The sequence below is a fragment of the Hypanus sabinus genome, chromosome 7 (genome assembly GCF_030144855.1).
Source record: "Hypanus sabinus isolate sHypSab1 chromosome 7, sHypSab1.hap1, whole genome shotgun sequence".
Classification (NCBI taxonomy): Eukaryota; Metazoa; Chordata; class Chondrichthyes; order Myliobatiformes; family Dasyatidae; genus Hypanus; species Hypanus sabinus.
Genome location: NC_082712.1, coordinates 1,842,262 through 1,869,636, shown reverse-complemented (window position 1 = coordinate 1,869,636; position 27,375 = coordinate 1,842,262). Strand labels below are relative to the sequence as shown.

The 27,375-nt window shown below is 50.4% G+C and overlaps 1 protein-coding gene across 1 annotated transcript in view; it reads left to right on the top strand.

Annotated features, from left to right (window-relative positions):
• Nucleotides 1–27,375, top strand: part of LOC132396470 (receptor-type tyrosine-protein phosphatase T-like) — a 123,269-nt gene that overhangs the window by 32,627 nt on the left and 63,267 nt on the right. The window contains exons 11-12 of the mRNA XM_059974012.1: nt 2,929–3,064; nt 8,037–8,183. Of these exons, the coding sequence (XP_059829995.1) occupies nt 2,929–3,064; nt 8,037–8,183 (283 nt within the window). The remainder of the gene's footprint in view (nt 1–2,928; nt 3,065–8,036; nt 8,184–27,375) is intronic.

Genomic DNA, 27,375 nt, shown 5'->3' with positions numbered 1-27,375 from the left:
GTTTCTGGATGGGGTATCCCCAGGTGTGGGTGGTGTTTCTGTGGGTGGGGTGTGCCTGAGAGGGGTTTCTGGATGGGGTATTTCCAGGTGTGGGTGGTGTTTCCATGGGTGGGGTGTGCCTGTGAGGGGTTTCTGGATGGGGTATCCCCAGGTGTGGGTGGTGTTTCTGAGGGTGGGGTGTGCCTGAGTGAGGGGTTTCTGGATGGGGTATCCCCGGGTGAGGGTGGTGTTTCTGTGGGTGGGGTGTGCCTGAGAGGGGTTTCTGGATGGGGTATTTCCAGGTGTGGGTGGTGTTTCCATGGGTGGGGCGTGCCTGAGTGAGGGGTTTCTGGATGGGGTATCCCCAGGTGAGGGTGGTGTTTCCATGGGTGGGGTGTGCCTGAGAGGGGTTTCTGGATGGGGTATCCCCGGGTGTGGGTGGTTCCATTGGTGGGGCGTGCCTGAGTGAGGGGTTTCTGGTTGGGGTATTTCCAGGTGTGGGTGGGGTGTGCCTGAGTGAGGGGTTTCTGGATGGGGTATACCCGGGTGTGGGTGGTGTTTCCATTGGTGGGGCGTGCCTGAGTGAGGGGTTTCTGGTTGGGGTATTTCCAGGTGTGGGTGGGGTGTGCCTGAGTGAGGGGTTTCTGGATGGGGTATCCCCAGGTGCGGGTGGGGTGTGCCTGAGTGAGGGGATTCTGGATGGGGTATCCCCGGGTGTGGGTGGGGTGTGCCTGAGTGAGGGGTTTCTGGATGGGGTATTTCCAGGTGTGGATGGTGTTTCCATGGGTGGGGTTTGCCTGAGAGGGGTTTCTGGATGGGGTATCCCTGGGTGTGGGTGGAGTGTGCCTGAGTGAGGGTTTTCTGGATGGGGTATCCCCAGGTGAGGGTGGTGTTTCTGTGGGTGGGGTGTGCCTGAGTGAGGGGTTTCTGGATGGGGTACCCCCAGGTGTGGGTGGTGTTTCCTTGGGTGGGGTGTGCCTGAGTGAGGGGTTTCTGGATGGGGTATTTCCAGGTGTGGGTGGTGTTTCTGTGGGTGGGGTGTGCCTGAGTGAGGGGTTTCTGGATGGGGTATTTCCAGGTGAGGGTGGTGTTTCCATGGGTGGGATTTGCCTGAGTGAGGGGTATCTGGATGGGGTATTTCCAGGTGTGGGTGGTGTTTCCATGGGTGGGGTTTGCCTGAGAGGGGTTTCTGGATGGGGTATCCCCGGGTGCGGGTGGTGTTTCCATGGGTGGGGTGTGCCTGAGTGAGGGGTTTCTGGATGGGGTATCCCCGGGTGTGGGTGTTGTTTCTGTGGGTGGGGTGTGCCTGAGTGAGGGGTTTCTGGATGTGGTATTTCCAGGTGTGGGTGGTGTTTCCATGGGTGGGATTTGCCTGTGTGAGGGGTTTCTGGATGGGGTATCCCCGGGTGTGGGTGGTGTTTCCATGGGTGGGATTTGCCTGAGTGAGGGGTTTCTGGATGGGGTATCCCCGGGTGTGGGTGGTGTTTCTGTGGGTGGAGTGTGCCTGAGTGAGGGGTTTCTGGATGGGGTATCCCCGGGTGTGGGTGGTGTTTCCATGGGTGGGATTTGCCTGTGTGAGGGGTTTCTGGATGGGGTATTTCCAGGTGTGGGTAGGGTGTGCCTGTGTGAGGGGTTTCTGGATGGGGTATCCCCGGGTGCGGGTGGTGTTTCCATGGGTGGGGTGTGCCTGAGTGAGGGGTTTCTGGATGGGGTATCCCCGGGTGTGGGTGTTGTTTCTGTGGGTGGGGTGTGCCTGAGTGAGGGGTTTCTGGATGGGGTATTTCCAGGTGTGGGTGGTGTTTCCATGGGTGGGATTTGCCTGTGTGAGGGGTTTCTGGATGGGGTATCCCCGGGTGTGGGTGGTGTTTCCATGGGTGGGATTTGCCTGAGTGAGGGGTTTCTGGATGGGGTATCCCCGGGTGTGGGTGGTGTTTCTGTGGGTGGGGTGTGCCTGAGTGAGGGGTTTCTGGATGGGGTATCCCCGGGTGTGGGTGGTGTTTCCATGGGTGGGATTTGCCTGAGTGAGGGGTTTCTGGATGGGTATCCCCGGGTGTGGGTGGTGTTTCTGTGGGTGGGGTGTGCCTGAGTGAGGGGTTTCTGGATGGGGTATCCCCGGGTGTGGGTGGTGTTTCCATGGGTGGGATTTGCCTGAGTGAGGGGTTTCTGGATGGGGTATCCCCGGGTGTGGGTGGGGTGTGCCTGTGTGAGGGGTTTCTGGATGGGGTATCCCCAGGTGTGGGTGGTGTTTCTGTGGGTGGGGTGTGCCTGAGTGAGGGGTTTCTGGATGGGGTATCCCCGGGTGTGGGTGGTGTTTCCATGGGTGGGATTTGCCTGTGTGAGGGGTTTCTGGATGGGGTATCCCCGGGTGTGGGTAGGGTGTGCCTGAGTGAGGGGTTTCTGGATGGGGTATCCCCGGGTGTGGGTGGTGTTTCCATGGGTGGGATTTGCCTGAGTGAGGGGTTTCTGGATGGGGTATCCCCGGGTGTGGGTGGTGTTTCTGTGGGTGGGGTGTGCCTGTGTGAGGGGTTTCTGGATGGGGTATTTCCAGGTGTGGGTAGGGTGTGCCTGTGTGAGGGGTTTCTGGATGGGGTATCCCCGTGTGTGGGTGGTGTTTCCATGGGTGGGATTTGCCTGAGTGAGGGGTTTCTGGATGGGGTATTTCCAGGTGTGGGTGGTGTTTCCATGGGTGGGATTTGCCTGTGTGAGGGGTTTCTGGATGGGGTATCCCCGTGTGTGGGTGGTGTTTCCATGGGTGGGATTTGCCTGTGTGAGGGGTTTCTGGATGGGGTATTTCCAGGTGTGGGTAGGGTGTGCCTGTGTGAGGGGTTTCTGGATGGGGTATTTCCAGGTGAGGGTTCCGAAGGTGTACTGGGTGAGGGTGGCGTTTCTATCGGTTGGGACTCTGCATGCAGGTTGTGGGTGTGATGCTGGTCTCTGCTCTCTTGGCAGTGCTGGTGTGGGTCGTACAGGGACCTTCATCGCCATCGACTACCTGCTGAAGATGGCAGAGGAGGAGAGCAAAGTGGATGTTTTCCAGTGTGTGGACCGGATGCGGGGCAAGCGGCCAGGCATGGTGCAGACCTTGGTGAGATGTCACCGCACAACCCTGGCCCGTCTAATCCTCTGCCAAACCCGTGCCCCTCCCTTGCTCCCTCACCCTCGGTCAGCAAGTAGGCATTAGAACTGCTGAAAGGAAGCTTCCACCCTGGACGTTCCCTCTTATCCCCTCGTCCATCGGCAGAAGCGGTGTCGGTGGGATGGTAGTTCAGAGAGTGAATGTGGAATTGTAGGCTACATCTGCACCCAGCTTCAGCTCCTGACTGACATGGTCAAGGAACTTGAGCTGGAACTGGATGCCTCCTGGAGACTTTTACTGAGGTAGCCTCACCTAGAGGACAGGCTTCACCTACGAGATGGATCGCCATGGAGAGAAGTAAGTGGTTGGTCAGCGATCTCCTGTGGCCATTCCCCTCAGCAGCAAGTATGCCCCATTGCACACTGCTAGGGGGTGACCTTTCAACCAGGCCAGAGGCACTGTCGCTGGCTCAGAGTGAAGGGTACAGTCAGGTACAACAATAGTAATGAGAGACTCAGTGGGTAGGGGGAAGGCGGGGGATTCTGTGACGGTGACACAGACACCAAGATGGTGTGATGGTGTGTTGCCTCCCGGGTGCTAGGGTCCAGGATGTCTCAGAGTAGCGGCAGAATACTCTGCATCAATGACATAGCCAGAAAGGGGGAAGAGGTTCTGCACAGCGAGTAAAGGGAGTTAGGGCAGGACCTTCTGTGTAGTCATCCCTGGATTACTCCCAGTTCCACGGACTGCTCAGGGCAGGAATAGGAAGACAGTGCAGATGAGAACTGGTGCAGGGGGCAGGGTTTCAGATGACTGCATCATTGGGATCTCTTCTGGGGAAGATATGACCTGTTCAAATGGGGCAGGAGAACCAATATCCTTCAGGGCAGGTTTGCAAGGGCTGTTGGGGAGAGTTTAAATTAATTTGGCGGGGGGATGGGAAACTGAGTGATGGGGCAGTTGGTTTACAAGCAGAGACCGTGTGTAGTGAGACTGTCGGGAAGGACAGGCAGATGACAGCAAAATTGCAGTCAGTGGAATGAGTTGCAGTGTAAACTAGGACAAAATTGAAAAGAGAGATGAATACAGGACCAAAGGCGTTATATTTGAATGTACACAATATATAGAATAAGGTATAGGATCTTGGAGGACAGTTATTGATTGACAGGTATGACATTGTGGGCATCACTGAGTCTTGGCTGAAAGGTCATAGTTAGGAGTTTAACATCCAAGGATACACATTGCCATAGAGTGATAGAATGCTACAGCTCAGAAACAGGCCCTTTGTGATTTTTATAAATGACCTGGATGTAGAGGTGGAAGGATGGGTGAGTAAGTTTGCAGATGACACGAAGATTGGAGGAGTTGTGGATGGAGCTGTAGGTTGTCAAAGGTTACAAGAGGATATAGACAGGCTGCAGAGTTGGGCAGAAAAATGGCAGATGGAGTTCAATCCGGACAAGTGTGAGGTGATGCATTTTGGGAGGACAAACCAGAAGACTGAGTACAGGATTAATGGTCAATTATTTGAGAGTGTGGATGAACAAAGAGACCTTGGGGTTCAAATCCATACGTTCCTCAAGGTCGCTGCACAGGTTGATAGCATAGTTAAGAAGGCCTATGGGATGCTGGGCTTCATTAACAGGGGGATTGAGTTCAAGAGTAGAGAGGTCATGTTGCAACTCTACAAATCTCTGGTGAGACCGCAGTTAGAGTATTGTGTTCAATTCTGGTCACTTCATTATAGGAAGGATGTGGAAGCTATGGAGAGGGTGCAGAGGAGATTTACCAGGATGTTGTCTGGATTGGAGAACAAGTCATATGAAGCAAGGTTAGCAGAGCTGGGACTTTTCTCTTTGGAGCATAGAAGAATGAGAGGGGACTTGATAGAGGTCTACAAGATTATGAGAGGCATAGATAGGGTGGATAGTCAGTACCTGTCTCCCAGGGAACCAATAGCAAACTCCAGAGGGCATATGTACAAAATTAAGGGAGGGAAGTTTAGGGGAAACACCAGGGGTAAGTTTTTTACACAGAGGGTTGTGAGTGCCTGGAATGACTTGCCAGGGATGGTGGTGGACGCTAAAACATTAGGGGTATTTAAGAGCCTCTTGGACAGGCACATGGATGAAAGAAAATTGGAGGATTATGGGTAGTGTGGATTTAGTACTTTTTAAGGATTATATGGGTCGACACAACATGGAGGGCTGAAGGGCCTGTACTGTGCTGTAGTGTTCTGTGGTTCTATGACTGATATAGACTGATTAATCTGCCTGGTCCCGTCGACCTGCTCCCACACCATAGCTCTCAATACCACACCCATCCATGCACTTATCCAAATTTCTCTTAAATGTAGAAATCAACCCTACATCCTCCACTAATGCTGGCAGCTCGTTCTACACTCACCACCCTCTGACTTCCCTCTTGTGTTCCATGAGACCATACGATATAGGAGCAGGATAGGCCATTCAGCCCATCGAGTCTGCTCCACCATTCAATCATGGGCTGATCCAATTCTTCCAGTCATCCCCACTCCCCTGTCTTCTCACCATACCCTTTGATACCCTGGCTAATCAAAAACCTATCTATCTCTGCCTTAAATACACTCAATGACTTGGCCTCCACAGCCGCTTGTGGCAACAAATTCCACAGATTTACCACCCTCTGACTAAAGTATTTTCTCTGCAAGTCAGTTCTAAAAGGACGTCCTTCAATCCGGAGGTCATACCCTCTTGTCCTAGAATCCCCTACCATGGGAAATAACTTTGCCATATCTAATCTGTTCAGGCTGTTTAACATTCACAATGTTTCTATGAGGTCCCCTTCATTCTCCTGAACTCTAGGGAATACAGCCCAAGAGCTGCCAGACGTTCCTCTTACGTCTCATTTCTGGAGTCATTCTTGTGAACCTTCTCTGAATCCTCTCCAATGTCAGTATATCCTTTCTGAAATAAGGAGCTCAAAACTGCACACAGTACTCCAAGTGAGGTCTCACGAGTGCCTTATAGAGCCTCAACATCAGATCCCTGCTCCTTATATTCTTTATCTCTAGAAATGAATGCCAACATTGCATTTGCCTTCCTCACCACCGACTCAACCTGGAGGTTAACCTTTGGGGTATCCTGCACAAAGACTCCCAAGTCCCTTTGCATTTCTGCATTCTGAATTCTCTCCCCATCTAAATAATAATCTGCCTGTTTATTTCTTCCACCAAAGTGCATGACCATATACTTTCCAACATTGTATTTGATTTTCATTCCCCTTAAAAATTTCACCTTTCGCCCTTAACCCATGACCTCTAGTTGTAGTCTCGCCCAACTTTAGTGAAAAAGCCTGCTTGCATCTCCACCCCTCATAATTTTGTACATCTGTATCAGCTCCCCCCCCCCATTCTTCTATGCTCCAGGGGATAAAGAGAGGCCGGTACGCAGAGGGGGTGGTGTGGCTCTGTCAGTAAAAAATGAAACCAAGTCCTTCTAATGAGGTGGCTCAGGATCGAAGGATGTTCAGAGTACATTTATTCTCAAAGTATGTGTACCACATACAACCTTGAGTTTCATCTTCTTGCTGGCAGCCACTAAACAAAGAAACACAATTAGATCCACGAAAACCCTCCCTCCACAAAGCAAGACATTTTTGTATTTGTCTCCCTGTTCCAGCCTCCAATGAGTGGGGAAAAAAACCAATTCATGTAAACAATAAAAAGTAAACAAATAAACAAGTAACAAGTGTTACGAACCCCGTAACTGGGTCACTTACCAGCAAAGATAGAGACGTCTGTTGAAGTCTGATGATACTATTTTTAACAGTATTAGTAAAAATACACAAAAATAATATCAATGCAAATATACAGATAATATACGTCGTCAATACTAAATCTAAAAGTGCGGGTATAATAATAATCAATAAGAAATAAGCTCTGTCGTTGTCTAGGCGATAATGAATTGTCCGATGGAAATATAAAGTTCACTCAATTCATGCAGGCTGCAGCCTTTGGGGACTGCTGGGGTTGCAATGGTTGGAGAGAGAGAGAGGGATTTTTTTGGAGAAAAACTTGCCGGCTTTCCTTTTATGATTTCAATCTGTCAGGAGTCTCGTTGTCATAGCCGTTCACTTGTGGCCTCTCCTTTAGCTAAACCGTTTTTCCGTGATGAGCCCGCCACCCTGGCAAGGGAGGACACACACGAGCCCTCACCGGCTTTCGCTATAAAACGCTGTCACGGGATTTCCAGTGTTTCTCCTGGTGCGTCTAAAGGGGTTGTTCCCCAGACCCTCTTTTATCCTTACTCACGGGGTCTCAGATGTCAATCAGGTTGGGATGATGCAATCCCTCGACCAGCCCACTCTGGTCGTCCCCTGGGGGTTTTCAATGAATAGTACAGTACTCAATACACAATTCCGTCTCCAAGAGACAATAGTCGTTATCAGTGGTTCCATTCCGCTGAGGCCAGGACACATTCCAAACCTTGTGGATTCTGTGTGTCCCTCTCTCATTTCCTGGGTCTCAGACCCGATTTAATAGCGATCTTGTGATTCTCAAAAAGGAGGGGGCGACTTTGTACCCTTCGGCCCCTCAGAGTTGCGGCACATCCGTAACACAAGTAAACGAAAAACACAGAGTCCCCAAGAGTGAGTCTACAGTCACAGAGAGAGTTCAGTGCTGAGGTGAGTAAATCCGGCCCAGGGCCCGATACAGCCCACAGTCACAGAGCCAGTTCAACGCTCCAATTATACAGGGCCTTGGGAAGATTACACTGGCTTGCGATGCGCAGTCTGTTCTCCCTAATGCTGCTACAAAGGATTCACCAGACTGATTCGCATTTCTCACAGGCTTTGATGATGATACAGCAGGGTGTTGTGTGGGCTCTGCTGCGGGTTCAGGGTGTTTCAGGTGTATATAGACGGGTTATAAATGGTCAAGGATGTGACTCTCTCTCCCTGTGCCAGGTCTAACCCACTCTTTTCCTCTGTCTCTCTGTAGGAGCAGTACCGATTTATCTACTTTGTGCTTCTGGAAGCACAGATGTTTGGGGATACGGCAATTCCAGTGACACAGTTCCAAGAATGCCTGAGCACTCTGATTGAGAAGTCCGGGCGTCCTGGTGGCAGCTGCAAGAGGGAGTTTGAGGTACAGGACTGGCCGCGCAGCCTGTGTTCAGCTGCGTGCATGCAAGCCTCATACTGCTTTAGGTTGAGGTTGTTGGTGTGGGCTACAGATCTCCCCTTCACACTGACTGTGTCCCTTCTTGCCCTGTGCTTTTGCCCTGTACTCTGCCTCTTTATTCTTTCTGCCATTTCCCTGTTAAACTCTATCTGCCACTTGGCTGCCCACTCTGCCAGCTGTTTGCTGTCTCCCTGTTAAACTCCATCTGCCACCTGGCTGCCCACTCCGCCAGCTGTTTGCTGTCTCCCTGTTAAACTCCATCTGCCACCTGGCTGCCCACTCCGCCAGCTGTTTGCTGTCTCCCTGTTAAACTCCATCTGCCACCTGGCTGCCCACTCTGCCAGCTGTTTGCTGTCTCCCTGTTAAACTCCATCTGCCACCTGGCTGCCCACTCCGCCAGCTGTTTGTTGTCCTCCTGTGGTTTCTGACTCTCTCCACTGCTACACTTCCAAACTTAGTGTCATCCATTGATGGGAAGATTTCACCCTTCACACCCATGTCTATGTCTGTGCAGTCTATCAAAGCAAACTGCGGTCCAGTCGTGTGCCCTGGAGAAATCCACTGTCCCTCCTGTGTCAGTCCCACTCTCTTCCCTCTTCCATGGAGCCATTTCCCTACACCTGTCCTTCCCCCCAATCTCAGTTTTACTCATAGTCTTATATATTAAATCAGTGACTGTTAAGAGCAATGTTGATGAGCAGAGGGATCTTGAAAGCTCCCTGAAGTGACTATAGGGGTTGATGGGATAGCATGCTTGCCTTTATTAGTCAAGACATTGAGTTCGAAAGTCAGCTTTATAAAACTCTAGTTAGGCCACATCTGGAGTATTGCGTACAGTTCTGGTCGCCCCATTATAGGAAGGATGTCGAGGCTTTGGAGGGGTTTACCAGGATGCTGGCCTGGTTGGAGGGTATGTACTGTAATGAGAGGTTGGACAAACTTGAGTTGTTTTCTCCGGAGCGGTGAAGGCTGAGAGATCTGATGGAGGTTTATGAGATTATGAGAGGCATAGATAGAGTGGACATTCAGCATCGTTTTACCCAGGGTTGAAACGTTTAACACGAGAAGGCAAGTATTTAAGGTGAGAGGTGATAATTTCAAAGGAGGTGTAAGGTGCAAGTTTTTTTACACAGGATGGGTGACTGCAATGCACTGTCTGGGTTGGTGATAGAAGCAGAAACATATGAGACTTTAAAGAGACATTTTGACAGGCAGATGAATGTGAGCAAAGAGGAAGGTTATGGATATCATGTAGCCGGACGTTCAAGTTCAAATTTAGTTGTCATTCAACCATAAATGAATACCCAGGAACTTAGCCAAATGAAACAGTGTTCAAAACACAATACCAACAGTCACACACAGCTCAAAGCATATATATAGTGCATATAAAATAGCGGTAAAATACAGTCAGACAAAAAATATGGTCCAAGTCCCTGAATCCTTGAATGTTGCAGAGGTCTGCAATTGAACGCAGTACAGCTTATTTTCCACCGAGTGAACACCAGAGAGCAGCTCCGGTGCCAGCTTGGATGCCACCTCACACCACCCCTGGTACTGACTCAGACTCCCCTCTCCTAGGTGCTGCAAACAGCTGGCAGCACAGCCTGACGCCTGGTCCTCGCTGTGACTGTGGCCATGCAGTTCCTCTGCCAATAATCCAGTGAATCAGACTTGCAGCAATCCACATTACCGATGTCCAACAGGATCTTGCAATCACAAAAAAAGTGACAATCACCTGCTGTTAAGCTGCACACTGCCTTCGCACACCAACTCTGACATCTCCATGTACAGGCAGCAAGACACCACTTTCTCCATCAACGAGTAACTCAGTGATGGGGTAGACCTGCAGTACTTTAAGTTCTTAATGTCCACGTTAAAAAAATATGTTTAGAAAAAGATAATAACATCTTCAGAATCTTTCTAACAGTGAGTAGAAGCTGCTGCGTCCGAGTGTGCCTCAATCTTACCAGAAGAGATTAGTTCAATTCAATGACTAACTTAATTGGCTCAGCACAAGCATGAGAGAGGAGCTGGCCAAAACTGAATGCAAGGGGACACTGGCAGGGATGACAGCACAGCAGTGATGGCTGGAATTTCTGGAAGCAGTTCAGCAGGGGTAGGATAGATACATCCCAAAGAAGAAGTCATTTTCTAAGTGCAAGATGGCATGACCGTGCATGATGACAAAATAAGTCAAAGCCAACGTAAAAGCCAAAGAGAGGGCATATAATAGAGCAAGAATTAGTGGACAGTTAGAGGATTGGGAAGCATTTAAAAACCAACAGAAGGCAATGAAAAAGTCATAAAGAAGAAAAAAGATGAGATATGAAGGTATGATGGCCATAGTATAATATCAAAGAGGATACCAAAAGTTTCTTCAGATATATAAAGTGTAAAAGAGAGGAGAGAATAGATATCGGACTACTGGAAAATGATGCTGGAGAGGTAGCAATGGGAGACAAGGAAATGGTGGACAAACTGAATAAGTATTTTGTATTAGTCTTCACTGTGGAAGATACCAGCAGTATGCCGGAAGTTCAAGAGTGTCAGGGGATAAAGTGAGTGAAGTTGCCATTCCTGATGAAGGGTCTCGGCCCGAAACGTTGGCTACTCTTTTCTCACGGATACTGCCTGACCAGCTGAGTTCTTCCAGCGTTGTGTACGTATCCTTTGATCCACAGCATCTGCAGTTGTAATTTTGTGTGAAGTTGCCATTACTAGGGAGAAGGGTCTTGGAAACTGAAAGGTCTGAAGATAGGTTCTGAAGATTTATTTTTGTCTCTCTCTTGCTGTACCATTTAAATGGCTGTGGTATGCTCATCGTGCTGGATGTTGGAGATCTGGGAGACCCTGCGGCTTATACAGGAGAGTGAGGAGAATCAATCAGAGTTACAGGGAAGTAGTCTCCCCGAAGCTGCAGGAGACGAGTAGCTGGGTGATTGTCAGGAGAAATGGAAATAGGCAGTTAGAGCAGAGCACCCCGATGGCCATTCCCCAGTACATCACTTTGGATTCTTTTGTGAGGAATGACATACCGGGAGAATGCCACAGCGACCAGGTTACAGGCACTGAGCATGGGTCCGTGGTGCAGAAGGGAAAGTGAGAGAAGAAGAGAGCGGAAGTGATAGGGGATTGATAGTGAGGGGAAGAGACAGGACACCTGGATGGTAAGTTGCCTCTCAGGTGCCGGGGTCCGGGATGTTGTTGGGGACGGGGAGCAGTCAGATGTCTTGGTACATATTGGTACCAATGACAAAGGAAGGAAAAGCCAAGAGGTCCTGAAAGGAGATTTTAGAGAGCTAGGTAGAAAGCTGAGAAGATGGACCTCCAGGGTAGTAATTTCTGGATTGCTGCCTGTGCCACACACCAGTGGGGGTAGAAACAGGATGATCTGGCAGATAAATGCGTGGCTGAGAAGCTGCGGCAGGGTCAAGGCTTCGGGTTCTTGAATAATTGGGATCTTCTCTGGTGGGGGAATGACCTGTTCAGAAGTGAAGGGTTGCACCTGAACCAGAGGGGAAGGTTCTCGCTGGCAGGTTTGTTAGAGCTGTTGGGGAGGGTTTAATCTAACTTGGCAGGGTGGATGGGAACCGGAGTGCAGGGACTCAGAATAGGACAGATGGAAAAAAGTAGAGATAGTGTGCAGTCAGACTGTCAGGAAGGGCAAGCAGGTGATGGGACTTTGATAGTAGAAATAAATGTGCAGACTATTTTCTAAACAGGGAAGATAATCCAAAACTCTGAGATACAAAGGGACTTGGGAGTCCTTGTGCAGAACACCCTGAAGGTTAACTTGCAGGTTGAGTCAGTGGTGAGGAAGGCAAATGTTAGCATTCATTTCTAGAGGTCTAGAATACAAGAGCAAGGATGTGATGCTGAGGCTTTATAAGCCACTAGTGAGGACTCACCTCGAGTATTGTGAACAGTTTTAAAAGCATAGAAAACCTACAGCGCAATACAGGCCCTTCGGCCCACAAAGCTATGCTGAACATGTCCCTACCTTAGAACTACCTACACTTTACCCATAGCCCTCTATTTCCTAAGCTCCATGTATCCATCCAGGAGTCTCTCAAAAAGATCCTATCGCTTCCGCCCCCACCACCACCACCGGCAGCCCATTCCATGCTCACCGCTCTATGTAAAAAAATCTACCCCTGTCATCTCCTCTGTACCTACTTTCAAGAACCTTAAAGCTATGCCCTCTCGTGCTAGCCATTTCAGCCTGGGGAAAAGCCTCTGACTATCCACACGATCAATGCCTCTCATCATTTTATACACCTCTCTCAGGTCACCTCTCATCCTCTGTCGCTCCAAGGAGAAATGGCTGAGTTCACTCAACCTATTCTCATAAGGCATGCTCCCCAATCCAGGCAACATCCTTGTAAATCTCCTCTGCACCTTTTCTATGGCTTCCACATCCTTCCTGTAGTGAGGCGACCAGAACTGAGCACAGTACTCCAAGTGGGGTCTGACCAGGGTCCTATATAGCTGCAACATTACCTCTCCGCTCTTAAGCTTAGAAAAGATGTGCTGGCATTGGAGAGGGTCCAGAGGAGGTTCACAAGGATGATTCCAGGAATGAAAGGGTTATCATATGAGGAAAGTTTGATGGCTCTGGGTCTGTACTCGCTGAAATTCAGAAGGATGAGGGGTGGGATCTCATTGAAACCTTTCAAATATTGAAAGGCCTAGACAGAGTAGATGTGGAAAGGATGTTTCCCATGGTGGGGGAGTCTAGGACAAGAGGGCACAGCCTCAGGATAGAGGGGCGCCCTTTCAAAACAGAGATGCAGAGTAGTTTCTTTAGCCAAAGGGTGGTGAATTTGCTGTGGAGGCCAGATCATTGTATGTATTTAAGGCAGAGATTGATAGGTTCGTGATTGGACATGGCATCAAAGGTTATGGGGAGAAGGCCAGGAACTGGGGTTGAGGAGGAGGAAAAAAAGGATCAGCACAATTCACTACAGGAAGGAAGTGGAAACCATAGAAAGGGTGCAGAGGAGATTTACAAGGATGTTGCCTGGATTGGGGAGCATGCCGTATGAGAATAGGTTGAGTGAACTTGGCCTTTTCTCCTTGGAGCGATGGAGGATGAGAAGTGACCTGATAGAGGTGTATAAGATGATGAGAGACATTGATCATGTGGATAGTCAGAGGCTTTTTCCCAGGGCTGAAATGGTTGCCACAAGAGGACACAGGTTTAGGGTGCTGGGGAGCAGGTACAGAGGAGATGTCAGGGGTAAGTTTTCTACGCAGAGAGTGGTGAGTGTGTGGAATGGGCTGCCAGCAATGGTGGTGGAGGCGGATACAATAGGGTCTTTTAAAAGACTTTTGGATAGGTATATGGAGCTTAGAAAAATAGAGGGATAGGGGTCAAGCCTAGTAATTTCTAAGGTAGGGACATGTTTGGTACAGCTTTGTGGGCCGCAGGTCCAGTATTATGCTGTAAGTTTTCTATGTTTCTATGAATGTTGGAGCAGGCTATTTTGGACTTGGTGATGTGTAATGAACAGGAATTGTTAAGTGATCTTGAAGTAAAGGAGCCATTAGGAAGTAGTGATCATAACATGATAAGTTTTTATCTACAATTTGAGAGGGATAAGGGCAGATCAGAGGTGTCAGTGTTGCAATTAAATAAAGGAGACTACGGAGCCATGAGGGAAGAGCTGGCCAAAGTTAAATGGGCGGATGCCCTGGCGGGAAAGACAGTGGATCAGCAGTGGCAGATATTCTTGGGGATAATACAAAAGATGCAAAAGCAGTTCATTCCAATGAGAAGGAAGGATTCCAAGAGGGGGAAGGGGCCACAGTGGTTGACAAAGGAAGTCAGAGATTGTATAGCATTAAAGAAAAAGAAGTATGACAGGGCTAAGATGAGTGGGAATACAGATGATTGGGAAAGTTTTAAGGAACAGCAGATCTTAACTAAAAAAGCAATACGGAGAGAAAAAATCAGGTATGAGCTCAGTCTAGACAGGAATATAAAAGGGGATAGCAAAAGCTTTTTTAGCTATGTGAAGAGAAAGAAGATAGTTAAGAACAATGTTGGCCCCTTGAAGAATGAATTGGGAGAAATTGTTATGGGAAACAGGGAAATGGCAACAGAATTTAATGCGTACTTTAGATCTGTCTTCACCAGAGAGGACACAAGCAATCTCCCAGATGTATGGATGGGCCAGGGTCATAAGCTATCAGAGGAATTAAGACAGATTGACATTAGGAAAGAAACTGTGATGAGTAGACTGGTAGGACTGAAGGCTAATAAATCCCCGGGTCCAAATGGTCTGCATCCAAGGGTTCTAAAAGAGGTGGCTCAGGAAATTGCGGATGCATTGGTAATCATTTTCCAATGTTCCTTAGATTCAGGATCAGTTCCTGAAGATTGGAGAGTGGCTAATGTTATCCCACTTTTCAAGAAGGGAGGGAAGGAGAAAACTGAGAACTATCGCCCTGTTAGCCTAACGTCAGTCGTGGGGAAGATGCTTGAGTCCATTATTAAGGACGAAATAGTGGCATATCTTGATGGCAGAAATAGGATTAGGCCGAGCCAGCATGGATTTACCAAGGGCAAATCATGCTTGACTAATCTGTTGGAGTTTTTTGAGGGTGTAACAAGGATGTTAGACGAGGGTAAGCCAGTGGATGTTGTGTACCTAGATTTTCAGAAGGCATTCGATAAGGTGCCACATAGGAGATTGGTGAGTAAAATCAGAGCTCATGGCATTGGGGCCAGGGTTTCAACATGGATAGAAAACTGGTTGGCAGATAGAAAGCAAAGGGTAGCAGTGAATGGGTGTTTCTTGGACTGGCTGGAGGTGACTAGTGGGGTACCACAGGGCTCTGTATTGGGACCACAGCTCTTTACGATTTATGTCAACGATTTAGATGAGGGCATTGAAAACTATATCAGCAAGTTTGTTGACGATACTAAACTGGGTGGCAGTGTGACATGCGAAGAGGACGTTAGGAGAATACAGGGAGACTTGGATAGGCTGGGTGAGTGGGCAGATACTTGGCAGATGTCATTCAATGTGAATAAATGTGAAGTTCTCCACTTTGGAAGCAGGAACAAGAGGGCAGAGTATTGTCTGAACCGTGTAGAGTTAGGTAAGGGGGAAATGCAAAGAGACCTAGGAGTCCTAGTTCACCAGTCAATGAAGGTGAATGAGCAAGTGCAACAGGCAGTGAAGAGGGCAAATGGAATGTTGGCCTTTGTTACAAGGGGAATTGAATACAAGAGCAAGGATGTCCTTTTGCATTTGTACAGGGCCCTGGTGAGACCACACCTGGTATATTGTGTACAGTTTTGGTCTCCAGGTTTAAGGAAGGACATTCTGGCAATTGAGGAAGTGCAGCGTAGATTCACTAGGTTGATTCCTGGGATGGCAGGGCTGTCTTACGCAGAGAGATTGGAGAGATTGGGCTTGTACACGCTGGAATTGAGGAGATTGAGAGGGGATCTGATTGAAACGTTTAAGATAATTAAAGGATTTGATAGGATTGAGGCAGGAAATATGTTCCAGATGTTGGGAGAGTCCAGTACCAGAGGGCATGGATTGAGAATAAGAGGTCAGTTATCTAAAACAGAGTTGAGGAAGAGCTTCTTCTCCCAGAGAGTTGTGGAGGTGTGGAATGCACTGCCTCGGAAGACGGTGGAGGCCAATTCTCTGGATGCTTTCAAGAAGGAGCTAGATAGATATCTGATGGATAGGGGAATCAAGGGATATGGGGACAAGGCAGGGACTGGGTATTGATAGTGAATGATCAGCCATGATCTCAGAATGGCGGTGCAGACTCGAGGGGCCGAATGGTCTACTTCTGCACCTATTGTCTATTGTCTATTGACTCGATGGGCCAGATGGCCTAATCCTGCTGCTATGTCTTATGGTCTTATAGTCTTGTGACTCAGCTGGACCAGATAGTCTACACCCCAGAGTTCTGAAGAGATTGTAGACACATTAGTAATGATCTTTCAAGAATCATTAGATTTTGGCATGGTTCTGGAGGACTGGAAAATTGCAAGTGTCACTCCACTCTTCAAGAAGTGAGAGAGGCAGAAGAAAGGAAATCACAGGGCAGTTAGTCTGACCTCAGTGGTTGGGAAGATGTTGGAGTCGATTGTTAAGGACGAGGTCTCAGGGTACTTGGAAGCACAAGATAAAATAAGCCATAGTCAGCATGGTTTCCTCAAGGGAAAATCTTGCCTGTCAAATCTGATGTAATTCTTTGAAGAAATAGCAAACATGATAGGCAAAGGAGAATCGGTGGATGTTGTGTACTTGGATTTTCAGAAGGCCTCTGACAGGGTGCCACACACGTAAAGGGCAGATCGTGCCTAACAAGCCTGATAGAGTTCTTTGAGGAGGTGACCAGGCATATAGATGAGGGTAGTGCAGTGGATGTGATCTACATGGATTTTAGTAAGGCATTTGACAAGGTTCCACACGGTAGGCTTATTCAGAACGTCAGAAGGCATGGGATCCAGGGAAGTTTGGCCAGGTGGATTCAGATTTGGCTTGCCTGCAGAAGGCAGAGGGTTGAGGTGGAGGGAGTACATTCGGATTGGAGGGTTGTGACTAGTGGTGTCCCACAAGGATCTGTTCTGGGACCTCTACTTTTTGTGATTTTTATTAACGACCTGGATGTGGGGGTAGAAGGATGGGTTGGCAAGTTTGCAGACGACACGAAGGTTGGTGGTGTTGTAGATAGTGTAGAGGATTGTCGAAGATTGCAGAGAGACATTGATAGGATGCAGAAATGGGCTGAGAAGTGGCAGATGGAGTTCAACCCGGAAAAGTGTGAGGTGGTACACTTTGGAAGGACAAACTCCAAGGCAGAGTACAAAGTAAATGGCAGGATACTTGGTAGTGTGGAGAAGCAGAGGGATCTGGGGGTACATGTCCACAGATCCCTGAAAGTTGTCTCACAGGTAGATAGGGTAGTTAAGAAAGCTTATGGGGTGTTAGCTTTCATAAGTCGAGGGATAGAGTTTAAGAGGCGCGATGTAATGATGCAGCTCTATAAAACTCTAGTTAGGCCACACTTGGAGTACTGTGTCCAGTTCTGGTCGCCTCACTATAGGAAGGATGTGGAAGCATTGGAAAGGGTACAGAGGAGATTTACCAGGATGCTGCCTGGTTTAGAGAGTATGGATTATGATCAGAGATTAAGGGAGCTAGGGCTTTACTCTTTGGAGAGAAGGAGGATGAGAGGAGACATGATAGAGGTGTACAAGATATTAAGAGGAATAGACAGAGTGGACAGCCAGTGCCTCTTCCCCAGGGCACCACTGCTCAGTACAAGAAGACATGGCTTTAAGGTAAGGGGAGGGAAGTTCAAGGGGGATATTAGAGGAAGGTTTTTCACTCAGAGAGTGGTTGGTGCGTGGAATGCACTGCCTGAATCAGTGGTGGAGGCAGATACACTAGTGAAGTTTAAGAGACTACTAGACAGGTATATGGAGGAATTTAAGGTGGGGGTTATATGGGAGGCAGGGTTTGATGGTCGGCACAACATTGTGGGCCGAAGGGCCTGTAATGTGCTGTACTATTCTATGTTCTATGTTCTATTCTATGTTCACACATGAGGCTACTTAACAAGTTAAGAACCCATGGTATTACAGGAAAATACTGGCATGGATCGAGCATTGGGTGATTGGCAGGAGGCAAGGTGTGGGAATAAAGAGAGCCTTTTCTGATTGGCTGCCAGTGACTACTGGTGTTGCACTGGGATCTGTGTTGGGACTAATTCTTCTTATGTCAATGATTTGGATGATGAAATTGACAGCTTCGTGACCAAGTTTGTGGACATTACAAAGACGTGTGGAGGGGCAGGTAGTCTTGAGGAAGCAGAGAGACTTCAGAAGGAATTAGACAGATTATGAGAGTGGGCAAAGAAGTGGCAGATGGAATACAGTGTCGGGAAGTGTATGCTCATGCACTTTGTTGGAAGAAATAAAAGGGTTGACTATTTTCTAAATGGAGAGGAAATTCAAAAGCCTGAGGTGCTAAGGGACTTGAGAGAATAGAAATGAGGAGGGATTTGAGGCGTGGTGATTCTGTGGGATTCATTGCCACTGGCGGCTGTCGAAGTAAGTCATTGAGTATATGAGGGCTGATTGATAAGTTCGTGGCCTAAGGTAGAAGGAGATGAGTTATTAACTTCAAACTTTCTGCATAATCACTTGACGAGCTGATCTGCACGTGGATGTAACGAGAGTGTCCTGGACCTCCAAACCGTCCACTGCAGGGGTGATCGATAGGTTTGAGGCCTAAGGTAGAAGGAGATGTTATACAGCTCTTGTTACATCCACGTGCAGTTCAACTCTTTGTAATTATGCAGAAAGTTTGAAGTTAATAACCCATTTGCTTCTACCTTGGGCCACAAACTTATCAATCACCCCTGCTGTGGACCAAGATGCCGACTTCCACAAAGAAGGGATCTGTGTGCTGCACGACCGCTGGACTAAGTGTGTACATGTAGGAGGGGACTATGTTGAAAAATAAATGTGCTCGGTTTTCTAAAATTGACTCCTTCTACCTTAAGCCATGAACTTATCAATCACCCCTCGTATTTAAGGCAGAGTTTGATAGATTCTTGATTAGTCAGGGCAAGAAGGGATACAGGGAGAAGGCAGGAATCTGCGGCTGAGAGGGAAGTTGATTAACCACAATAAAATGAGAGAGCAGACTTGTTAGACAAATGGCCCCATTCTCCCTATACCTTATGTCCTATCACTTGGGGCCGAAGGGCAGCTCCTGTGTTCTACGTAAATCATAGATGGCCACAGCTTTTCTCAGCATCGTCTTGGCAAATTTCTACAGAGTGCGTTATCATTCACCTTCTGGGCAGTGAATTTCCAAGACGGGTGACCCCAGCCGTTACCAGTACCCTTCAGAGATTGTCTGCCTGGCATCACTGGTTGCATAACCAGGAACTGTGATCTGTGCCAACTGCTCATACAACCATCCACCATCTGCTCCCATGGCTAACCGTGACACGATCGGGGGGTACAAGTGGATGCTACATCTTGTCCAGGGGTAGGCTAGCAGAGGGAAGGAGCACCTTAGTCCTCCTTTGGTAGAGACGTATCTCCACTCAGCCGCACAAGGTAGGGGAGTCTGAACCTTAAGAACGTAGGTTTAAATGAGAGGGGAGAGATTAAAGGGGCACATTTTCAGGAGCTACTTTGATCATACAGCGTGTGGTTTGTACACTGAACCAGTGCCAGAGTAAAGAGGAGAGATTAAGATTAGGTTAAGGTGTTGCTTTATTTTGTCATCTGAAATGCCCCATTTTCATCATCGACCAACACGGTTAGAGCTTGTGCTGGAGGAGGCTTGCTTCCAGCACCAACAGAGCATGCCCACAAATTATCAACCCCAACTGTACTTCTTTGGAATCCATGGCGCCCAGAGAAAACCCACACAGTTATGGCGAGAAGGTACAGGCAGAGGGAGTTAAAGCTGGGTTGCTGTATAATTTTAATGTTAAGGTGACATTTGGACAGGTATGTGGATGGGAAAGGTGCAGAGGAGTGTGGGACTAGCTTGGGTAACCATGGACAGGTTGGGCCAAAGGGTCTGCTTCACTCTGACCGCCCTGACCTTCCTGCTAAAGGTGGCAGCACACTGCTGAGCCAGAGCCGTCCTTATATTCCCTGTGGCTGACCTGAGCTGCTACCTGCAGAATGCTGTAGACAGGTGGAGCAAGGCCTCATCCACCCTCTGAGTTATCCTGAATCATCCCCGTCATGTCCTAACATCTCCCCCCTCATGTCCTGACATCTCCCCCCTCATATCCTGACATCTCCCCCGTCATATCCTGACATCACCCCCTCATATCCTGACATCACCCCCCTCATGTCCTGACATCACCCCCTCATATCCTGACATCACCCCCCTCATGTCCTGACATCACCCCCTCATATCCTGACATCTCCCCCCTCATATCCTGACATCACCCCCCTCATGTCCTGACATCACCCCCTCATATCCTGACATCTCCCCCCTCATATCCTGACATCTCCCCCCTCATATCCTGACATCACCCCCCTCATGTCCTGACATCACCCCCTCATATCCTGACATCTCCCCCCTCATATCCTGACATCACCCCCCTCATGTCCTGACATCACCCCCTCATATCCTGACATCTCCCCCCTCATGTCCTGACATCTCCCCCCTCATGTCCGGACATCTCCCCCCTCATATCCTGACATCTCCCCCCTCATATCCTGACCTCATCCCCTCATGTCCTGACATCTCCCCCCTCATATCCTGACATCTCCCCCCTCATATCCTGACATCACCCCCTCATATCCTGACATCGCCCCCCTCATGTCCTGACATCTCCCCCCTCATGTCCTGACATCTCCCCCCTCATATCCTGACATCTCCCCCCTCATATCCTGACATCACCCCCTCATATCCTGACATCTCCCCCCTCATGTCCTGACATCTCCCCCCTCATGTCCTGACATCTCCCCCCTCATATCCTGACATCTCCCCCTCATATCCTGACATCACCCCCTCATGTCCTGACATCTCCCCCTCATATCCTGACATCTCCCCCCTCATATCCTGACATCACCCCCTCATATCCTGACATCACCCCCTCATATCCTGACATCACCCCCTCATATCCTGACATCACCCCCTCATATCCTGACATCACCCCCTCATATCCTGACATCACCCCCCTCATATCCTGACATCTCCCCCCTCATATCCTGACATCTCCCCCGTCATGTCCTGACATCTCCCCCCTCATGTCCTGACATCTCCCCCTCATATCCTGACATCTCCCCCCTCATGTCCTGACATCACCCCCCTCATATCCTGACATCTCCCCCCTCATATCCTGACATCACCCCCTCATATCCTGACATCTCCCCCCTCATATCCTGACATCACCCCCCTCATATCCTGACATCTCCCCCGTCATGTCCTGACATCTCCCCCTCATATCCTGACATCTCCCCCATCATGTCCTGACATCTCCCCCTCATGTCCTGACATCACCCCCTCATATCCTGACATCTCCCCCGTCATGTCCTGACATCACCCCCTCATATCCTGACATCACCCCCGTCATATCCTGACATCTCCCCCTCATGTCCTGACATCTCCCCCGTCATATCCTGACATCTCCCCCTCATGTCCTGACATCACCCCCGTCATATCCTGACATCACCCCCTCATATCCTGACATCTCCCCCCTCATGTCCTGACATCTCCCCCTCATATCCTGACATCTCCCCCCTCATGTCCTGACATCTCCCCCTCATGTCCTGACATCACCCCCCGTCATGTCCTGACATCTCCCCCTCATATCCTGACATCTCCCCCCTCATGTCCTGACATCTCCCCCCTCATGTCCTGACATCTCCCCCCTCATGTCCTGACATCACCCCCCGTCATGTCCTGACATCTCCCCCCTCATGTCCTGACATCTCCCCCCTCATGTCCTGACATCTCCCCCCTCATGTCCTGACATCACCCCCTCATATCCTGACATCTCCCCCCGTCATGTCCTGACATCTCCCCCCTCATATCCTGACATCTCCCCCTCATGTCCTGACATCACCCCCTCATATCCTGACATCTCCCCCCGTCATGTCCTGACATCTCCCCCTCATGTCCTGACATCTCCCCCGTCATATCCTGACATCTCCCCCTCATGTCCTGACATCACCCCCTCATGTCCTGACATCTCCCCCCTCATATCCTGACATCTCCCCCCGTCATGTCCTGACATCTCCCCCCTCATGTCCTGACATCACCCCCGTCATATCCTGACATCTCCCCCGTCATATCCTGACATCACCCCCTCATATCCTGACATCACCCCCTCATATCCTGACATCACCCACTCATGTCCTGACATCTCCCCCCTCATGTCCTGACATCACCCCCGTCATATCCTGACATCTCCCCCCTCATGTCCTGACATCTCCCCCCTCATGTCCTGACATCACCCCCGTCATATCCTGACATCTCCCCCGTCATATCCTGACATCTCCCCCCTCATATCCTGACATCACCCCCTCATGTCCTGACATCTCCCCCCTCATGTCCTGACATCTCCCCCCTCATGTCCTGACATCTCCACCTCATATCCTGACATCACCCCCTCATGTCCTGACATCTCCCCCCTCATGTCCTGACATCTCCCCCTCATATCCTGACATCACCCCCTCATGTCCTGACATCACCCCCCTCATATCCTGACATCACCCCCTCATATCCTGACATCACCCCCCTCATATCCTGACATCACCCCCCTCATATCCTGACATCACCCCCTCATATCCTGACATCACCCCCTCATGTCCTGACATCACCCCCTCATATCCTGACATCTCCCCCCTCATGTCCTGACATCTCCCCCTCATATCCTGACATCACCCCCTCATATCCTGACATCACCCCCTCATATCCTGACATCACCCCCTCATGTCCTGACATCTCCCCCTCATATCCTGACATCACCCCCCTCATATCCTGACATCTCCCCCTCATGTCCTGACATCACCCCCGTCATGTCCTGACATCTCCCCCCTCATATCCTGACATCACCCCCTCATATCCTGACATCACCCCCTCATGTCCTGACATCACCCCCTCATATCCTGACATCACCCCCTCATGTCCTGACATCACCCCCTCATATCCTGACATCACCCCCTCATGTCCTGACATCACCCCCTCATGTCCTGACATCTCCCCCCTCATGTCCTGACATCTCCCCCCTCATATCCTGACATCTCCCCCCTCATATCCTGACATCTCCCCCCTCATGTCCTGACATCTCCCCCTCATGTCCTGACATCTCCCCCCTCATATCCTGACATCACCCCCCTCATATCCTGACATCTCCCCCCTCATGTCCTGACATCTCCCCCTCATATCCTGACATCTCCCCCTCATGTCCTGACATCTCCCCCCTCATATCCTGACATCACCCCCCTCATATCCTGACATCTCCCCCTCATATCCTGACATCTCCCCCCTCATATCCTGACATCACCCCCTCATATCCTGACATCTCCCCCTCATGTCCTGACATCTCCCCCCTCATATCCTGACATCACCCCCCTCATGTCCTGACATCTCCCCCTCATGTCCTGACATCTCCCCCCTCATATCCTGACATCACCCCCTCATGTCCTGACATCTCCCCCCTCATATCCTGACATCACCCCCCTCATATCCTGACATCTCCCCCCTCATGTCCTGACATCACCCCCTCATATCCTGACATCTCCCCCCTCATATCCTGACATCACCCCCTCATATCCTGACATCTCCCCCCTCATATCCTGACATCACCCCCCTCATATCCTGACATCTCCCCCGTCATGTCCTGACATCTCCCCCTCATATCCTGACATCTCCCCCATCATGTCCTGACATCTCCCCCTCATGTCCTGACATCACCCCCTCATATCCTGACATCTCCCCCGTCATGTCCTGACATCACCCCCTCATATCCTGACATCACCCCCGTCATATCCTGACATCTCCCCCTCATGTCCTGACATCTCCCCCGTCATATCCTGACATCTCCCCCTCATGTCCTGACATCACCCCCGTCATATCCTGACATCACCCCCTCATATCCTGACATCTCCCCCCTCATGTCCTGACATCTCCCCCTCATATCCTGACATCTCCCCCCTCATGTCCTGACATCTCCCCCTCATGTCCTGACATCACCCCCCGTCATGTCCTGACATCTCCCCCCTCATATCCTGACATCTCCCCCCTCATGTCCTGACATCTCCCCCCTCATGTCCTGACATCTCCCCCCTCATGTCCTGACATCTCCCCCCTCATGTCCTGACATCACCCCCCGTCATGTCCTGACATCTCCCCCCTCATGTCCTGACATCTCCCCCCTCATGTCCTGACATCTCCCCCTCATGTCCTGACATCACCCCCTCATATCCTGACATCTCCCCCCGTCATGTCCTGACATCTCCCCCCTCATATCCTGACATCTCCCCCTCATGTCCTGACATCACCCCCTCATATCCTGACATCTCCCCCCGTCATGTCCTGACATCTCCCCCTCATGTCCTGACATCTCCCCCGTCATATCCTGACATCTCCCCCTCATGTCCTGACATCACCCCCTCATGTCCTGACATCTCCCCCCTCATATCCTGACATCTCCCCCCGTCATGTCCTGACATCTCCCCCCTCATGTCCTGACATCACCCCCGTCATATCCTGACATCTCCCCCGTCATATCCTGACATCACCCCCTCATATCCTGACATCACCCCCTCATATCCTGACATCACCCACTCATGTCCTGACATCTCCCCCCTCATGTCCTGACATCACCCCCGTCATATCCTGACATCTCCCCCCTCATGTCCTGACATCTCCCCCCTCATGTCCTGACATCACCCCCGTCATATCCTGACATCTCCCCCGTCATATCCTGACATCTCCCCCCTCATATCCTGACATCACCCCCTCATGTCCTGACATCTCCCCCCTCATGTCCTGACATCTCCCCCCTCATGTCCTGACATCTCCACCTCATATCCTGACATCACCCCCTCATGTCCTGACATCTCCCCCCTCATGTCCTGACATCTCCCCCTCATATCCTGACATCACCCCCTCATGTCCTGACATCACCCCCCTCATATCCTGACATCACCCCCTCATATCCTGACATCACCCCCCTCATATCCTGACATCACCCCCTCATATCCTGACATCACCCCCCTCATATCCTGACATCACCCCCTCATATCCTGACATCACCCCCTCATGTCCTGACATCACCCCCTCATATCCTGACATCTCCCCCCTCATGTCCTGACATCTCCCCCTCATATCCTGACATCACCCCCTCATATCCTGACATCACCCCCTCATGTCCTGACATCTCCCCCCTCATATCCTGACATCACCCCCCTCATATCCTGACATCACCCCCCTCATATCCTGACATCTCCCCCTCATGTCCTGACATCACCCCCGTCATGTCCTGACATCTCCCCCCTCATATCCTGACATCACCCCCTCATATCCTGACATCACCCCCTCATGTCCTGACATCACCCCCTCATATCCTGACATCTCCCCCGTCATATCCTGACATCTCCCCCCTCATATCCTGACATCACCCCCCTCATATCCTGACATCACCCCCTCATGTCCTGACATCACCCCCTCATATCCTGACATCTCCCCCTCATGTCCTGACATCACCCCCTCATATCCTGACATCACCCCCTCATGTCCTGACATCACCCCCTCATGTCCTGACATCTCCCCCCTCATGTCCTGACATCTCCCCCCTCATATCCTGACATCTCCCCCCTCATATCCTGACATACATCTCCCCCCTCATGTCCTGACATCTCCCCCTCATGTCCTGACATCTCCCCCCTCATATCCTGACATCACCCCCCTCATATCCTGACATCTCCCCCCTCATGTCCTGACATCTCCCCCTCATATCCTGACATCTCCCCCTCATGTCCTGACATCTCCCCCCTCATATCCTGACATCACCCCCCTCATATCCTGACATCTCCCCCTCATATCCTGACATCTCCCCCCTCATATCCTGACATCACCCCCTCATATCCTGACATCTCCCCCTCATGTCCTGACATCTCCCCCCTCATATCCTGACATCACCCCCCTCATGTCCTGACATCTCCCCCTCATGTCCTGACATCTCCCCCCTCATATCCTGACATCACCCCCTCATGTCCTGACATCTCCCCCCTCATATCCTGACATCACCCCCCTCATATCCTGACATCTCCCCCCTCATGTCCTGACATCACCCCCTCATATCCTGACATCTCCCCCCTCATGTCCTGACATCTCCCCCTCATATCCTGACATCACCCCCTCATATCCTGACATCTCCCCCCTCATGTCCTGACATCTCCCCCCTCATGTCCTGACATCTCCCCCGTCATGTCCTGACATCACCCGCTCATATCCTGACATCTCCCCCCTCATATCCTGACATCTCCCCCCTCATGTCCTGACATCTCCCCCCTCATGTCCTGACATCACCCCCTCATATCCTGACATCTCCCCCCTCATGTCCTGACATCACCCCCCTCATATCCTGACATCTCCCCCCTCATGTCCTGACATCACCCCCTCATATCCTGACATCTCCCCCGTCATGTCCTGACATCACCCCCTCATATCCTGACATCTCCCCCCTCATATCCTGACATCTCCCCCCTCATGTCCTGACATCTCCCCCCTCATGTCCTGACATCACCCCCTCATATCCTGACATCTCCCCCCTCATGTCCTGACATCACCCCCTCATATCCTGACATCTCCCCCTCATGTCCTGACATCTCCCCCTCATATCCTGACATCTCCCCCTCATATCCTGACATCACCCCCTCATATCCTGACATCTCCCCCCTCATGTCCTGACATCTCCCCCTCATATCCTGACATCTCCCCCCTCATATCCTGACATCTCCCCCTCATATCCTGACATCTCCCCCCTCATATCCTGACATCTCCCCCTCATATCCTGACATCACCCCCTCATATCCTGACATCTCTCCCCTCATATCCTGACATCTCCCCCTCATGTCCTGACATCTCCCCCTCATGTCCTGACATCCCCCCCCCTGTCCTGACATCTCCCCCCTCATGTCCTGACATCTCCCCCTCATGACCTGACATCTCCCCCTCATATCCTGACATCTCCCCCTCATATCCTGACATCTCCCCCCTCATGTCCTGACATCTCCCCCCTCATATCCTGACATCTCCCCCCTCATATCCTGACATCACCCCCTCATATCCTGACATCACCCCCTCATATCCTGACATCACCCCCTCATATCCTGACATCTCCCCCCTCATGTCCTGACATCACCCCCTCATGTCCTGACATCTCCCCCTCATATCCTGACATCTCCCCCCTCATATCCTGACATCACCCCCTCATGTCCTGACATCTCCCCCCGTCATATCCTGACATCTCCCCCGTCATATCCTGACATCTCCCCCTCATATCCTGACATCACCCCCTCATGTCCTGACATCTCCCCCCTCATATCCTAACATCTCCCCCGTCATATCCTGACATCTCCCCCCTCATGTCCTGACATCACCCCCTCATATCCTGACATCTCCCC